The sequence below is a fragment of the Pleurodeles waltl genome, chromosome 11 (genome assembly GCF_031143425.1).
Source record: "Pleurodeles waltl isolate 20211129_DDA chromosome 11, aPleWal1.hap1.20221129, whole genome shotgun sequence".
In the NCBI taxonomy this organism is placed as follows: Eukaryota; Metazoa; Chordata; class Amphibia; order Caudata; family Salamandridae; genus Pleurodeles; species Pleurodeles waltl.
In genome coordinates, this window is record NC_090450.1 from 70,818,436 (window position 1) to 70,835,707 (window position 17,272).

General features: G+C 43.4%; 1 protein-coding gene across 1 annotated transcript in view; it reads left to right on the forward strand.

The window, feature by feature from the left end:
• Window positions 1-17,272, forward strand: part of CCDC150 (coiled-coil domain containing 150) — a 192,498-nt gene that overhangs the window by 94,538 nt on the left and 80,688 nt on the right. The window contains exons 17-20 of the mRNA XM_069213090.1: window positions 3,476-3,538; window positions 12,778-12,906; window positions 15,375-15,544; window positions 15,635-15,728. Of these exons, the coding sequence (XP_069069191.1) occupies window positions 3,476-3,538; window positions 12,778-12,906; window positions 15,375-15,544; window positions 15,635-15,728 (456 nt within the window). The remainder of the gene's footprint in view (window positions 1-3,475; window positions 3,539-12,777; window positions 12,907-15,374; window positions 15,545-15,634; window positions 15,729-17,272) is intronic.

Consider the following 17,272-nt stretch of genomic DNA (forward strand, 5'->3'; position numbering starts at 1 on the left):
TCACCAGCCATTGTTCATGCGGTGAATCTGAGAGAACAGGATGGAAACAGACCATAAACTGACATCACCACACAGGGGTGGCGCTAATATGCGACTCTCTTCTGAGGCAGTGTGGGTCCTCGTTGAGCCCTGCAGAACCACCTAGTGGTGCAGGGGAGCACTCCTCTGAGAAGTTATCTAGACCCAATCTGTTGCCACAGGAGTATTCTAAAATGAAGAATCTGTGGATAGATCGAGTACCCTCCTTAAAGAGCGTCACCAAAGCTAGGTCACTTTCATCAGGATAGACCAACTGGAAGTTGGAATGTAATAGAAGGAACATATAGAAATAGTCCTTAAACTAACATTTTAAAAATAAAATGGGGTTCAAGAAAATATTTCATAGGAAACGTATCAAGAAACTATAGATTCAAAATTTTGTTTTAGAAATTATTCTTCATGGAGATTAATTAGTAAAGGAATAGGTTTACTGCAAATGACTGTGGTCCTATAAAATGCCCCTCTTTGACAAACTGCCACAACATCGGAGCACAGAACTAGATTTTTAACCTGAGTAAAGAACAGTGATGAGAAACACTGGGAGATGCATCCGATTTTAACAAATATCTGTTATTATATGGAATGTTGTAAAGGTGTGTCAAACTATGCCCAGCTGGAATTGAGGCATATGGAAAATTTTACATTGTGGGATAGTATCCTAAACCAAGCACATTCATTCACAGTGACTTCAAAGTAAATTTAAGCCATGGCGTTTAGAAAAGGAAATTGTGGAAAGAAGGATTATTAGTCTAGAAAACTGGTAAAGCTTAAACAATAACATTGCCTGCTTCTTAACTGAAATGTTGAAATTAGCGACACTGGGAGGCATGTTCAGGAAAGATTTTAAAGAAGTATAGGGCTCTTTTCAAGATTTGTATGATGAAGATTCATTCAGCCTAGAGGATTCAATATCAAGTTTTGAAGATTTAAAAAGGTGATACAGCAGTTTGGAAGTAGATGAAATCCGGGAGGATTAGGAGAGAGAAAGTAAGAAAGGAATTGTAGCATTTGTGAATCGTGTCCATTTGCTTACATTGGATTTTAGTGGCATTGATTTATTTGAAATGCAAGGTATGTCGGGAATTGATAGGAGGTGTCAATGTTCCAGTGGCAGGTGCTTGATGGTATACAGGACTTTAGTGTAGGAGAAGTAAGTCCAAATATCCTGTCTGGATACATGGTCTGGGCTTTATCAGAACCAGAGATTGAATTGCAGGGAAGAAATGAGCAGAAATATACATCTCCAGAAGTGGCTTTGATTGATCATGAAACAGCAGTCTTGTTGGTCATGGAGTGGACATGCAATTTATCTAATGCATAAGCTTTGTGTTTTGCCTACCAAGTCTGCTCTTTTGCTGCTTGCTCCATCATGCCTTTTGTTTGAACTGTATTTGGAAAGGTGTGGGGTATTAGCAATTTCATCCCTCCATTATCCCTTGTGCTCTCACACATTCTTGCTTTGTAGATCAGCACCTACCTCTCTCTATTCCCTGCAGCTTCATATTCCCTTAGGTATATTTTTACCAGTGTGTACACTGTACATTTGAGGCTGATGTTGACAGTATAAAGTTATTAGCTGCTCTTGTTCTTCACTGTATCTAGTGTGCATGACCACACTTATCTGGGCATTTTTAGTGTGCAACCTGATATTTATAGTTAAATATAGTAATTTGGGGCCTGCTTTATATGTTGGCGGGCAGGGAACTCTGTCGTAACGGAGTTCACTCCCTGCCAACATAGTGGTCTGCCCACTTAATTTAATGTCGAGCAGATCTTAAGTTTTACCACAGCAAAGACTACTCAATCTCTGCTGGGGCCAAACTTCTCCGAGAGCCGTGGGAAGTAGGGGCCGTCAGAGAAATGGTCACATGCCAGCCCAGTTTAGATGGGTGGACATATAGCCATGTATTTTACTGTTCTCTACTGCCGGGCACAACCTAGCGGCAAGGGACAGTAAAATTGTAATAATGGTCCCCTGCCATGGGAGAAGATTTCCTCCATGATTAGGGGAGCAATATATATATATTTTTTTATATACAAAAAGAAAATCTAATTTCCGGATTTTCCTTTTGCAAAGAAAATACAAATACTGTGTGCTAAAGTGTTGTGTCTCGCTGTCGCAGCCCCGTGGCTCAGAGTTAACTACATTAACAGGAACCACTGTGACAGTGGTTCCTGCCAATGCTTTTATAAATGACTGCCTGCTTGGTGGTAATTTATCAATTTGGCGGGTAGTCCCTCTGTCATGGGGAAAGAGTAATTTACTTCATCTCCATGGCGGGCTATCTCTCTAGATCTTAATCAGCCCTTGGTCTTTGAGCCGTGCAATGGACTGAAACCCAAGGAAAGTGTGTATGAAAATGTCTGTGTGACCTGTGGACTGCACCATGTCTGTACAGGCGACAGATGTGATTTTTTTATTGCAAGTCCTGGGTTTTTAATAGTTTTGCAAAATACGGATAGTTTAAGGTAGGATTTTGGCAAATTCTGTGATATTAACAACCGTTTTATTGAATAATATAACTTGAATAGCTTGCTTTTATGTTCTTACATGGGTCAGGCTGGAATGCTGTTGTGTAGTATTCTTTGAAAAATCAGGATGGACAGTGTCCTTTGCAACAATGAAGGTTTTGTGGAAACCATTTCTTCAAAAGGGATCTGCCTGAGCTTCTTTGAGAAGTAGCTCTTCCAGAGCAGATACAGGGGTCTTTGTGAGTGCAACATTGTATTTAGCTCAGATGTGAGCAAACTCTGGCAGGTGTTTGATCTGGACAGTCTAGCCGAGAAGAGTCCCTATGTCACTGTAGAGAATCTAAAGGGTTCTGAAACATCTGAATGAAGGAACTCCCTTGGCTACTCTATTTACTTTAGGCCGTCCTACAGCTTATGAAGAAAGGATGGCTTCTCAATGCAACGTTTACCCTCAAGTAGTATAACATACAGTAGGTCAGCGGGGGAAGCTGGCAGGTTTTTACAGTCTGGAAGATGGTGACTCTCTTAAACATGTGCTTCTTGGTAAGTGCTATGAAGTGGCTGTAAGTCAACAAATGAATGCTTTCCAGAACCAAGTAATTAAATAAATGAGAAAAGAAGCAAAATGCTACCTGCTTTTTTTTACTTTTACTAATGCTTACAAGTGCTCTTTGTTTTTACCACAAATCTATCTTAAACTAATAGGAATACACATTACACAACAGGGGTCATATTTATTTTCTTTCTCAATGTGGTAAACTTTATAACTTACACTGGGTACCTTTTAAAGGTGAACATACATGCTAAGGCCATACTGTTATTTCTTGTTTTTCTTATTAAAATGAATGTGGGTATCCAATACAGTGGCACCATTTTGATCTCCGTGCACAGAACTACAGTGGTTGTGACTGTACCAAAAGCCCATCAGCCAAGTAGAATGATCTTGTACTGATCTCTCCTCCAGGTCAGTGCTGAATACAACTCTGGCAAGATTTGCACACAGCGACTGGATGCCCAGCTCAAGCAGGTACCACCAATGGAAGGATACTTTTAGACCGAATAGGTGCTTGGGAGAAATGTTAGCTGATCCTGAGCATACACAAGTTGTTTGTTGTTGTTGTAATGACTTTATTTCGGAAGAAAATGCCATAAACATATAAAAATATGCAGCGGGTGTACATTAAAAAGAATCATTAGAACCGCAGAATCATTAAAACCATGCCGCCAAACTTCACAGAATCAATAAATATGTTCCACTATGAAACAATTCACCAATTCGGAATCAACAGCGTAACCTGAGAGAGCAGAGATAAGTCGAAAGTCAGGGCACTCATGAATCACAGTCGTTATGTTAAAGATGTTGAGAGTCCATATTGTAATGGTAAAGAATTTTTGTACAATTGGAAATCATGAAAACAGGATCTTCAATTTAATCTCAAACAATAAATTACAACACAGTGATAGGAAACGATCCTTAAGGTTAATATATCTGTGACTACGACAGCCGATAAGTAGTCATGTAGCAACAAACGCCAACACGTGTTTCGTCTTGTGAGAGATAAATCTCAAAGACTTCATCAGGGCTGAGCTACAATAAGGCCATCTATCATAAATGTACTCTCAAGCAATCCCAGATATCTGAAAACTTGTGGTAACTGGAATAGAGAGAAATGACAGGTAGTTGAGACACCTATAACGCCAAAAAGTATCCTATTATGACGAAGAATATAAGAAGGGGAAAGCCGTGTTCAGGTAATCGCACGGCGTTTCGTAGTGTCCGGGAAGCAAAAAAAAAACCTGAGAGAGCAACACATTGAACACTGGAGGGTTAGACCTTTGTAACAGCATCATAATTTTCCCAGCATAAGTAGAACCTTTCTTCTTAAATGCCAAAATCGCCCCAAGAATGTATCAAGGGTACAAGCATGCACAGGACAAGCAACAGATATTAGAATTCTAAGCACAGTGAAATAGTTGCATATGTCCAGTTGTTTACTTAGGGTCATAATCTATGCTCGACAGGGGTTTGCATATGCAGGGCAGCCCAAAAAAACATGAGCATCAGTTTCAACCACATTATTACAAGCTAGGCACAGAGCGGAGTCATTGGGTAGGCCCATTTGTGAATAACCGATCCCATGGGGAGCCTTTCGAACCTAATTTGGAAACACAATTTCCTGTCCGATAAGACTAATATTGTGTCAGAGTGGGGTCCATTTGAATTCCGTCAATATGCCACTTGCAGCTGTTTGGACCTCCTTCTGGGTTACCCAGTTCCAATACTACCTTTTCATCTGGTTTTTAGAAAGTGCAGGATGGCGGGACTGAGACTCCCAGAGTTGCTTCAGCCCTATCGAGACCAGCAATTTTTGGTATGTGACAGCCAGCCAATTTGTTCAAACCTGTCAACATGCATGAATTCAAGCAGAATGGTGGCATAGTTAGAAAATTCCAGCCTGGACCAAATTCTCCTCCAAAATAACAAAGGCTGCAATCTTGCCGTATCATTTATTGCCCTCCTGCCCATGTCAGCAAAATGGGGTGTAACCGGGTGCGGGACAGAAGATGGCCTGGGCTCCTTACAAACTTCTTCTCCAATTATGTTAAACATGTGCAGCTTGTGAACCCCCATAGTTTCGAGCCACATAGCGCAGATCCCACTGCCTTAACCTCATATATTTGGAGAGCAGGGGTTATTGGTTTGTTGAAAGACGCACAGTTCTCTTTGCAGATTACACCTGTGATCTGCCTGTGCTTCAGGGTCATTTTAGCCACATGATGTTTCCAAAACATGTTTGAGGATCGATTAATACCCAGGTAATTAAATGAGTCCACCCTCAAGTGTGGTGAGAGGTTAAAATATAATTCAAATATAAAGAAAACAAAGTGGGAGCCAAGACACATCCCTGCCGGACTTCTTTATCAATGGAGTTCCTGTCAGTAAGCTGGCCAAGGCTACCCCTGCAGATTCTTGCATAATTACCCTCGTGGAGATGGACAAGCATGGTGAGGATGCCTGGAGACATAACCATGTCACTAAGAACCTGCCATAGCTTGTGTTGGGGAACAAGATCGAATGTCAACTTGAGATCGGTAAAGGCAACATAGAGGCTGCCATTGCCAATAACTACAGTCTTCTAGTAAATAAACAGGAAACAAAACACTGGATCGATTGTGCTGGTTTTCTTGCTTGGAAAGGAGACAATATATAGTTGTCCATGATCCAGTCTTGATTTTTTCAGCACTAATCAGCAGAAGACTTTGTGGACACAGTCTATGAAGCTAATTGGGCTATAGTTTGTAGGATGACATCTATCACCCTTCTTAAAGATGGGTATTACTCCCGCACCCTTTCATGAATTCTGAATGGGGGCTTCCCGTCACAGTGGTGTTCACCAGGGCATGTAAGTACATGGTCCAATTATATCGTATTAGAATACATCGAATGGAATGCCACCTGGTCCCACAGTTCAGCCACTAGTAGTGGCATCCAGAGCAGTAATGATGTCACCTGTGTCAAAAGAAAGGCCTGAAGTGGCAAGTGGTTGTATGTTAATTGGCTCTCTGTCGGTGGAATCTAAACTTCCCTAAGAATATCATTTCAAAAGTGCGCTTCCGAATCAGAAAGGGATGTATAGTTTGTAGGAGGAATGGCAGATCCGTGAAATAACACATACAAAAATATAAACTTTGATACTGAGATCACCAGAATCAGGTAAGTAATTTTTGAGCTAAGAATTTTTAGAGTTAAAAAAAAAAAAGTCGACACAGTGCTTTTTTTCTGTAACTGCAATGCTACTCTATGGGAGAGGAAACATACACAGCAAAAGGTACTCCCCAGCAACTTTCAGGACCAACCCTTCTGGACTTAAGGTGAGTACAGGTAAAGGTCTTAGGCCACACCAACAGATCATCTCGAGCAGCATTGGGGCGGCCGGTTGCAGAGGTGCAGTTCACGTCAGGTGCCCCTTGTAAGTCAATAGGGATTGGTCTGGTCACAAAGATGCTGCAGGGGCGGACTGAGAGTCCAGTCCAGGTGAACCACTGAGGGGGTTCAGTTCTTGTGATGCTCATAGACGTAGGGACATCAGTGGTCCTGCTATGCTTGCTCCAGGGCGGCCGGGTGTAGAGGTGGTTTGGACCGTCGGGTTTCTGTCACCGGTGGTGGTGAAGGGGGGCCCACAGAAACAGGCTGCGGGCGTGGACTAGGGGACCAGTCCGTTTGAACCAATAAGTGGGCTTGGGTCTTCCGAGAGCCTGGGGAACATAGGGACACCAGTTGTCCTCTTCTCCTTGGTCTGGGGCGTCGGGTGAGGTGGTGCAGTAGAACATGGGGTCTCCATTACAGGAAGCGGTCGAGGTGAAGGGAGGGGTCTGCAAAAAGAAGCCGTAGACGCCGTCGGGAAGTCCACAAGGGTAAACTCAAGGTGGGCTTTGTCTCTGGAGGGCCTGAGAACCATGTTGACACAGCTGGCCCACTTCAGTTCGGGCTAGGCTGCTTGGGTGCAGTGGTGATGTCTGGTGTTGGTTTTTGGTGGTCCCAGTACACACAGTTCTGACTTTGGTTGCCTGCAGATGTAGGGAAGCAGCTCCTATGCTCCAAGGACGTTCTTCTTGGAAATTTGCGAAGGCAGCTCTCCTGGTTTCTTGGATGCTGCAGTGGCAGGACAGGTCAGTTGCTCCACAAGGGTCAGGTACAGCTGGCAGGGTTGGGGCCAAGTCCGTTGTGCTTCTCTGGTTCATGAGCTTCTTTTCCACTACTTTTATGTCTAGTGAAGATCTGTTTTCCTGGTATCAGGGGTTCTCTAAACACTCAATTTGTTTTTTTTAAGAGGAGTGAAGTGTAGTATCCAATGGGCTCCCTACGCATTGCGTCACTATACCCCCTAGATAACCACTTCCTTTGAGGAGTGGGCATCACCCCGTTCCTGAGTTGCTAAGTCCACCACTCGCAAGATGGCGAAATTGCTAAGTCTGTATACACCTCAGACTGGTCACTCTCGCGGTGTGACCACTCTTTAAATGCAACACGCCTCCTGTATAGCTAACATACCAGCCTGTACAGGTGCCAAAAGGGCCCTGGGGGCAGGAGGTCGGCTTCTCCCTCTGAGGAGAGCCAAATCTGCATATCAAAGGCAATAGACTTATTTGAAGCTTCCTGCATTGTCATGCAGATTTGCAGGTCATCCTTTTGCGAGGGGTGTGTAACACCCCTGCGAGAGGAGGCTTTGGTTCCTGACCTCCAAAGAGCAAAGGCTGTCACCCCTTGGGGTCGTAAATCCGTCTGTTGGTGTAAGACTAGCTAGAACTAGTCAGTTAGCCCACCAGCAGTTGGTAGGTTTTCAGCGGGCACCTCTGAGGTGCCCTCTGGGTGCATATGTTAACAAGTCCACTGTTTGAATCGGTGAGGGGTTAATAATATGAGATGTTTGATAGCAAACATCCCTATTTTCATTAAAGCCACCATGTAACTGGGGAACTCATATTGACCAGTGTCCTGCACATATATTTAAAATGGCTTCCCTGTTTACTTATTATGTCTAAGAATCAACAAAATCATAGTAAGGGAATATTTGCTCATGCAGATTTGCCCTCACCTGTAATGTAATGCACCCTGCCTTAGGGCTGTAAGGCCTGCTGTAGAGGTGATTTACAAATGTTACAGGCAGTGTTAAGGGGCATGGCACACAAGTGTGTGCCATGTAGTGTTTTCAGTTTTTGGGGAGCACTTGCAGTGGCAGCAGTCTGCATGATTTTGGGTCGGGGTGCCTTACAGTGGCACAACGTATGCTGCAGCTCTTAGGGACCCTCTTTAGTCCCTAGGCCCTAGGTACCAGAGATACCATTTACTAGGGACTTACAAAGGCACTAAAGATTCTGGCCTCTTGGGGATCAAGTGACCAGGTTTCTTGTTCTAGTTAGCAAGGACCCATTGCACCTCAGTCAATGTTGCATCAAAAACCGTGCAAAAAGTCAGGAGGTACTGCAACCAGATCCCAGCTTCCTACAATTATCGGACACCATTTTAGCCTACACTTGTTGTTTGCGGGCTTAACAGTTATAGTGCAACAAAATGAAAGAAATATATATATAGACCAGCCCACAAGTCAGTCATAACAAGACACAAGGGATTATAGTCACTATCAACCTCACAACTACAGCCATATCCTCTACCTGAGCCCATAATCTCAAGTCCACTAAGATGTAATCAATGTGGATTGTATGGAATGGTTTGTAATATGTATTAGCCCCCGTTGAATCAGACCTGGTTACCCCATTAGGGGCGCTGACAGCATATTCTAAGTTTAGAGCCTTGAGATGTAAGGCCGCTTTTGTCCACCTTTTTATGGTGAATTGAGCGCTGGATCACCCCATTTCTCATCTTCATCAAAAAAAGAATATCATCTTCACTGTTCAAGGGTTCAAAGGTGGTCAAGATGATGGATAGTCTTCGATGAACGTCCATCTTAAATCCCTCTAGAGTAAATCATAAAGATTTCAGTACGGTGAAACCCTTCAGACACCTGCTGGATGGCAGGAATATCTGGACAATTTATGTTGATTCTTGTGATTTTGCAATGTGTGGCTTGCCTAAATCAAATCGTTAGCCCTCCCGAGAGTCTTCGATCTGAATTTGGTATAGCTGGGATGAAAAAATATAAGTGGCCTGGTTTGAAAATAGGCTCCACACTCCAGGTTTTCTTAAACAAACAAAAGTCATATGTTTCAATGAAGATATTCCAGTCAGGTATGACGACCTTTGACCTAAGACGAGCCACGTTCCATGAAATTAGTGTCACCACCGGCTTGGTAAACCTAGGGTGGACATTGGAGTTGGTTTATACAACTGAGTGGGAGAGGGTGTGGGTTGAGTGTTTCCCAGCATGTGTGCGCCTTTCCATGATATTTTGCTCCCCAGCCATATCCACCAATGGCAAAAATGTGTTACTACTGGGTACGGAGGGAACAGGAAAGGGATTACCTGGATGGCTCACCCAAGCAAACTGGATTTAGAGTGGCCAGAACAGGCTCATCTTTGTCAGCCAGCTCGGGGACAGCCGATGGAAGTAACACTTTCGAGGTGCGTTTCCTACTTGACTGCCCTTTGAAGAAACTCTGGATGGTAGCAGCCTATTTTTTAGTGTTGCTTCATGAGCTCTTTTGGATAGTAGAATCTGCCCCTATGATGGACTGACCTCCTCTTTTAAGAAGTCAATTTAAGTGTACAACTGTCAGGCTTAAAGGAACCCTTTGGATGTTTGGCAGTGCCTAGAAACGACTTCTAAAGCCTTACGTTTCTCCATTGTGATGAAACAAATCTGGGCAGGAGAAGCCACAGAATAGCTTCTTGTCCAAATTCACAGAACAACTCTACAAACACCATGCACTCAATACAAAATATACAAATGCTGAGCTTCACTAGCATCAGCCCCTATGAATTGCTCACTATGGTCACAAGTAAATATACAGATATTCAGTCTGACTCAGTTCAAAAGCAAACACAGCACAGTGCGTGGAATTTAAAGCGACCAGAGAAACAGTACCTTGAGAATCCACGATGGGAAAACCATGAGTCATGGCACAGATGGGCCCTCTCTTGGCCTGGTCTTTGCTTGGGCGCATCCTGGGCCGTGGGCAGGCAGACTAGCTTTAATAGCGCCGCAGCCCACTCCTTTTGGGTGGTGTGGCAGAGAGCACAAAGGCCTGCTGTAGGACGTAGTCCCACCCCAGCAGGTTAGCAGGTCAGGTCAGGTCAGCACTCCTGGCAACAACGGCGTCCCGTGCTGTGGGCGGGAAAAGGAGCTTCAATAGCGCTCCACCCCTCCTTCCGGGTGGTGTGCTGATAGCAATAGGGACTGCTGGGGGACATAGCTCCACCCCAGTAGGTTAGGAGGTCAGGTCAGCACTCCTGGCAACAACAGCGTGAGTTTATTATTTAAACATTGCACAACCCCTTTTGTGGTTATTCTGTGTACAAGAACACAGATGCAAAGTCACAATAGACCCATTTTCCCTCCAGTGGGCTCTGGTCTTTCATCCCTCTAAGAGCCTTTCATCACAAAGGACACTCTGATAGAAGAGCCGAAGCCATTAGTCTAAAGCTCACCTGAGTTCGGGATAATGTGCTCTCGGACATCGCTCATTGTGTTTATCCGTGGGGGTCCTAAACATATCTGTTCCATGCAAAGGACAGTGTTCTAAGTGATTTTTTTTTATTTAAGGCTTACTCTAAAGGGAGGACTTCTGATTTGGATAATGTCTGAGATAATGATAATAATAATATTTCGGGACTGTGGGATAGGGCGGCCAAAATTGTATAGTCATCTGTGCCTCTGCTACCATGGGGCCCAAACAGTCTAGTCCATAAAGGAAAACTAGTTTCTGGCTCACCCTTGATAGCCTGGCACAGGCAGCAAGGTTATCCTCTGAAACTGAATCAGGTATAAGTGCAATCACTTGCCCTATCCCAGTTATTTATGAGGCACTCACAACTATTGGGGGTGAGTGGTAAAGCACAAATGTGATTATGTATCCAGCAATACTATTTTATCTGAGACAGGGTGCTGTCATCCTTCCAACTTTATTTCCCATAAAATTTCTGCTAAATCCCTTTTGTCCATAGCAGTTTCTAATAAACCTGCTGCCTCCCTTTCTAGTTTTTCTGTGGCCACACTTCCTGCAAGTGAACATCTTACAAGTTAACCTATTTAGTTGACTAGCCAGTACTAATCTGGTTGTTTGACTGACCTGTATGAAATTTGTTTGGACGTTTTGGTGTAAATGAACCAACTGTTCATTCGCTGCAACACTACTAAAGTTTTTAGATTGCAAGTACTAGCTTCTGTTTCATTTGGCAAATTTTTCCCCACTTTCATATTTGTCCAGGTGACAACTACAAACGTTTATATTTGAAGAGGTTGAATATGGGTTTAGTGTGTGCTACACTTCATTGGAATAACATTTACTCTCATGGGTCTCACATTTAGCACCCAAACGAATGGGGAAGTACTCTGTGAAGTAATAGGGCATCATAAGCCCTTACCCAGCTTGGAAGTTGGCCCTTGGATGATGATGATCCTCCTGCACCAAGCAGTGGACCAGTGTTTTATGCGTCACTTAAGGGTGTCATAGCATCAGCCTCAGTCAGCTGGCCCAAATCAAGACTCAGAAAAGTCAGGAGGACTAGAAGGACTAGCATAGGCTACACCAAACAGGCAAGGTGTAGCTTTCTCCCTTTTCACTACTTGCCTGATTTACACTACACAATAGCCGTAAGTTATTGAAAGTGCTAGTGTGGGAGGAGACATTCTCCATCCTGTGGAATGCCCCATACCAGCTGGGGCCAGCAACATGCCAACATTAACTGAGGTCCTGCATTCTACAGTTCCCAGAGTATATTTTTTAATAATGAGGATCTCATAGGGAATGGCTTGTAAAGCCTTTTTCAATCACCCAGTCTCCTACACATTTGTATTGCTTTTTCCTGGTCTGTGATTGTCATGAGGAAGGCACACATTTATTCTGCTCTTAAAGAGCTCCATGGTAAGCCCACAGTGGGCTGCTTGCAAGACACCACAGTAGAGAGGGGTCCAATGAGGACGCATGTCAGTTCTGTGAGTGAATGTCCTTGTCCTTTTTAGAGAAAACTCTCCAAGCTGTCTTTTCAAAAAAGTTATCAATTTCTCATAAGGCGCCAGACACTTTGTTAATGAGTGGAGGATATACATCGGCATGGATTCATTGAGATAATGCACTCAAGTAGTATGGTGTGTGCTTTACCTGTTAGGTTAGTTATTATATTTATCTTGCACTTATTGTCGATTACATTTAATTTCATTGATGTCACTATGCGATGTTATGGTTACATTTCATTTCATCACTTCATTTGATGTTATGATCTATAAAGTCGATGTGATGTCAATCCTGTAACTTGTAGAATTTTGATAAATTGACATTGATATATTTTTCTTGCTTTAATATCACCTCCCACACCTACCCTTGGCTTCCATCTTCGGTGCCTCTATCTTCTGAGGGAATGCCACTGTAACAGAAACAATATCAATCAGATAAAGATATTGAACTGAATGACTATGCTCCTAGATTTACAAAAAGAACACAGTTATTCTGTTTCAGGAGACTCTGTCATTTTGTTTGTAGACTTATTTGCTACAAAATGCAAAAAAAATTGTTTGGGAGCTGTTTTTATCCAGGACTACGCACCTTTATTTCAGACACCTGACATATTTTTTTCTCCTCTCATCCTAGGCCCAATTAGTCCTGGAACGCCAAGAACAAGACTTTGTGCTGGCAATAAGGTCCAGAGATGAGGCAATGAGAGAGAGCCAAAAACTGAAGAGCCTGATGGAGGCCATGGAAGAGCGGGAGAGGCAGAAGGTAAGAAAGCCATACTTCAATGAAATAGAAATCAGCAGGATTTTTTCCTGGATTGACTTTATTCGACAATAGATTTAAACAAACCCAGATAATCAGTCTTTTACGATAGATTCTTTTCATGAAATTAAACTTTCATAAATGGTTACTGACTAAAGTAAAATCCATTTACAGGGATGAAATGTTCATGGAGCCTAATTTGAGGCGTGAATAGTTTGATTGTGAGGCGTGTAACAGTCATTAGTATAGATGACTGGTATTCACCCAAATCTTCCTAAACTAAAAGCATATGTTCTGGCCTTTTGGAAATTAATTGTGGTTTCTTTTGGTCCTGTTAAAAAAACTTTGGGGTAACATATTATGGTAAAAGATTGTGCCACCACACCTCCTTTCTTACATCTCAATATCCATGTGCACTGAAGTAAAGTGAGTTGTCAAACGTTCTTCCAGGGCACTTTCTGGTTACAACTATACCCTGCGCTGGAGTTCATCAATTCTTCCCATCATATTCCACAACAAAGTTTGCTAGTATGGGAGCGAGCAGGAGTAGCCAGATAGGGGTCTTATTCATGCATGTTCAAATGTGTTTGTACTCTGAATCGCAGGGAAAATTATGATTTGACCAGGCAAAGCTTTTTAGGTATCTGCAAATCAGGGATGTATTTCATCAAAGATTGACAGTGCTCCATTTTCAATCAACAAGATAATGCTTCTCAAAGTTCTTAGTTGCACTGGGGTAGAAGAATAGGTCAACGTGTTGACGATTTTCTTTGGGTTTTTCACTGAAAAGGTTGATGACATTGCACTTGTCTGTGGAGTGAGGGATAGGTATTTAGAGTTCTACTGTGCCGAAGGTTTTGTGGCATGGATGTTTGCATAGTTTTCCAAAAAACAGTTGAGTTGTTTCCAAGCTTTTGCCGTCTAATATGGAGTTGGTAGGGTAAGTGATGAGTTTAAGCATTAAGAAGTCGATGGGGAAGGCTTTCAAGGATCCGAAAGTTCGATCTTCTCATCAGAGTTGATCTCATTATTTGGTAGGATACTGAGTATCTGATACTGAGTATGAGCACTGAGTGGAGTTTGTCAGTTGGTTGTCTAGTCCGGGATATATGGGTGGTTCACATTGGATTGTTATGATACCGAAAACACTAGATTGAGGATGTGGCCTTTAGAGTGTGTTGGCTAAATTTTGTACTGTGTCACATTGAGTGTGCCGATGAAGTTCAGGAAGATCTCTCTTGTTTTCTTTGAACTTTAGGTGTCTGGAAGATTTAAATTGCCCTTGAGTGTGGTGTGGGTGTGTTGGATGGATGAGGTGGCACAGAGATTCAGGAGAAGTTCTTATTATGCCCTGGCGGCCTGCAGAAACAATGGAAGTTGGGGATCTAAGTTGTAGAGCGTGGTAAGTGGCATGTCAGTAACTCCATGGAGCGGGATGTTACTTGCTTGCCTAGGATTCAGGAGCAAAAAGACTTATGGATGGCAGCAAGACCTCCTCACTTCTTATATGTGCGGTCCACACAATGGATGCTTTAGCCTGTGGGGAGAAGTGCATCTAGTATGTGGGAGCGAACCATGTTTCTGTGATTAAAAGGGCATCAAGCTTGTGGTAGGTGATGAGGTCTGCAGTATTTGATGCATTTAGCACTGCAGAGCGAGTGTTGGAATGTGGGTTCTGTAGTTTAAAGATGTGTGGTAGTTAGAGGGATATGTATGAGGTTGGGTCAATGTTCTGTGAGAATGCTGTTTGAGTGTTTGTGCCTTAGTCTAGGTGTAATTGTGGGGATTGGCAGTACGGGTGCTACGTGAAGCACATGATTATGATTATGTCCTACTTTCTAGGTTTTGGTGGAACAGAGGTTCTGGCCCCAAAAGGCCCAAATATGCAATGCCTTTGTCCATGTTTGCCCTTTGCTTGGGATGCCCCAGGCTTTGGGAACCCCCTGAGTAGTTGACTGATGTAAGGAGAAGGCAGGAAGAGCTGTCACTTCCTGTGCAGATGAATGATGCAAAATTAAGTCCTCTTTCCTGGCTTCTTCCTTTAAAGATGGTTTTGGCAGAAAACAAGTGGACACTTTCTGTCCAGCGGGATAATGGAAAAAATAGTGATGTCACTTCCAGTGCAGATGGGTGATGGGGATGAAGTCCTCTTGCTTGACTTCTTATTTATAGATGATTCTGGCAGGCAATATGTGATGTCACTTCCTATGCACACAGGTGAAGGGGAGAGCTTCTGCACTTGGGACCTCTTTTGGTCCAAAGTCCCAGCAGATGTAAAGAATTAAGATATCTGAAGAACCAATTCACGCAGCTTGAACTCTGTGCACAGTAGGCTCGATTCACACAGCCATGTGCATTCCTAAACCACACACCAGTTTACAAAGTAGATCCTCAGGCTCTCGGTTTCTCACCCACTTAAACCCTTTCCAACTAAAGAAACTTTGTATGACCTCTGTAACTTTTCTCCTTAGATCTGCTCACTTCAGCGTCAGCTATCCGACGTGAAGGAAGACAAAATTAAGATTTCGGGCACACTGGAGAATGTTCTGACCTCTCACAACCGGTTGCAGCAGACCGTGGAGAAGTTGGAGACTGAGCTTGGAAGCAAGGACTCCGAAGTTGCTGGCCTGAGGAAAGAAAGGTAAAGGGACCAGGCCCCACTGCCAATCACTCCCTTGTCTTTCCCTCCTGAAGGTCTCGATCAACAAGACTGTCCTAAATCTGTTTTCAGATCCCAGAACCACCACAGAATGCAGCTGTTGGAGAATGAACTGGCAGAGGGCCAGTCAAAGCTGCAGTTTATGGATACGCTGCAACGTACCCAGGTAAAGGTTAATGCTGTAACTCCAATGACCTTAAAATAACAGATATTTTCTATAATTTGGGAAATGACAAAACTGAGATCTAAAGGGAAAACAAGCTAAATAAAACTTCACCCTCTCCTTTCTTCTATAAATAAGCAAGCCAAACGAATGCTTAGTCACCACTAATATCGCTAACAGGACATGACATTGCACTCCCCAATACTTTTTTAAAATTTTTTAGATTTGGCACTTTGCCCTCCGTTTTGCGTCTTGCAGAGTGCTTCTCTTTGGTGAATAAGCATTTCTTACCATTTCCATGTATGTTGCTGCTTCTGTGGCTTTATTGCTCATGCAATCAGACATTAACCCTGAATGGCCTTCTTATTTATGATAAAAACTACTAACTGCAGTATCCTCACCTTGTGAATTTCTCTAAGCGCCAGACCGGCTCCAGAAACTTCCAACCAATTCCCTTGCGCATCGACAGGTGGCGTTGCGTGGTTTTCCGTCAGGTCAAACATGACGTTTAAGCTAATATAAGAGCACAAGCTTTGCATGCTGACATCTGTTCCTCTCCTTCATGCCAACCGATGCTGACTTGGAGCTATTCATCATGTTATTCTGACAGAGATTTCCCTCAATTTTTCACAGAATTGAGCAGTAGTTCTCCCCCACAAACAACATATAAAGCCATGTAGGTCCTACAACCGACAGATGTAAGGTAATTATGAAACTCACGATGATTGTCTGTGGTGCCTTGTCACTAAACACAACTCGAAGTTGGTGAATGCTGTAAAGAAGATATACAAGAAGGCTATCCAAGAAAGTGAGGTAAGTGAGCAGTTGCTGAACTCAAGGAAGTCGAAGGAGCAGATCAAGGTTAATAGCGGGGGAGTTGTCCCAGCTCAGGTTAGTCTAAAAAGTTGCAAAAGAAACACAAAAGGCAAAGCATGGATTTACAACTCGCCACTACTACCATTCAGGGTCTCACGACTGCCCAGGTGCCTGTAGGATGCGGAGGCTGTCTCCTTCCAGGGAGTCCGTGCCGACACTGATTGGACAACAATACTGCAAAAGACAGCCAAGCTGAAATTGGCTTGTGAGAATATCTTTGGTTCCTCGTCTGATCCCTCTGGCCCCAAGGACCAGAGGTGGACTCAATTCGGGGTACAGCAGGCTGCTTTTTTCCGATTCCAACTGTGCCACTTGACCCTTGCTTGGGGCTGACAGCTTCTTTGAACCATCTCCAACAGCTTTGGACTTGGCACTACTTCACAAGTTTTCCCCCTTTAGAATGAGTTCCACCGGCATCAGTACAGGTGACATGCCCAGCGCCTCGGCCAATACCATTGAGTCCCCACCCGATTCCGGCTCTGACATCACTGACCTCAGAAGCAGATTAGATTGTTTTATCAGACTCCGGGGGTTAAGCTCCGGGACCCACTAGTATGCCCACTCAGAAGCTGACACCTATCACTAGTTTGGGGTGGACCAGGAAGATGGTTTCCATGAATACTACAATGATAGTAACCTATTTGATGATCTTATGGATGCTAGTGGCCTGG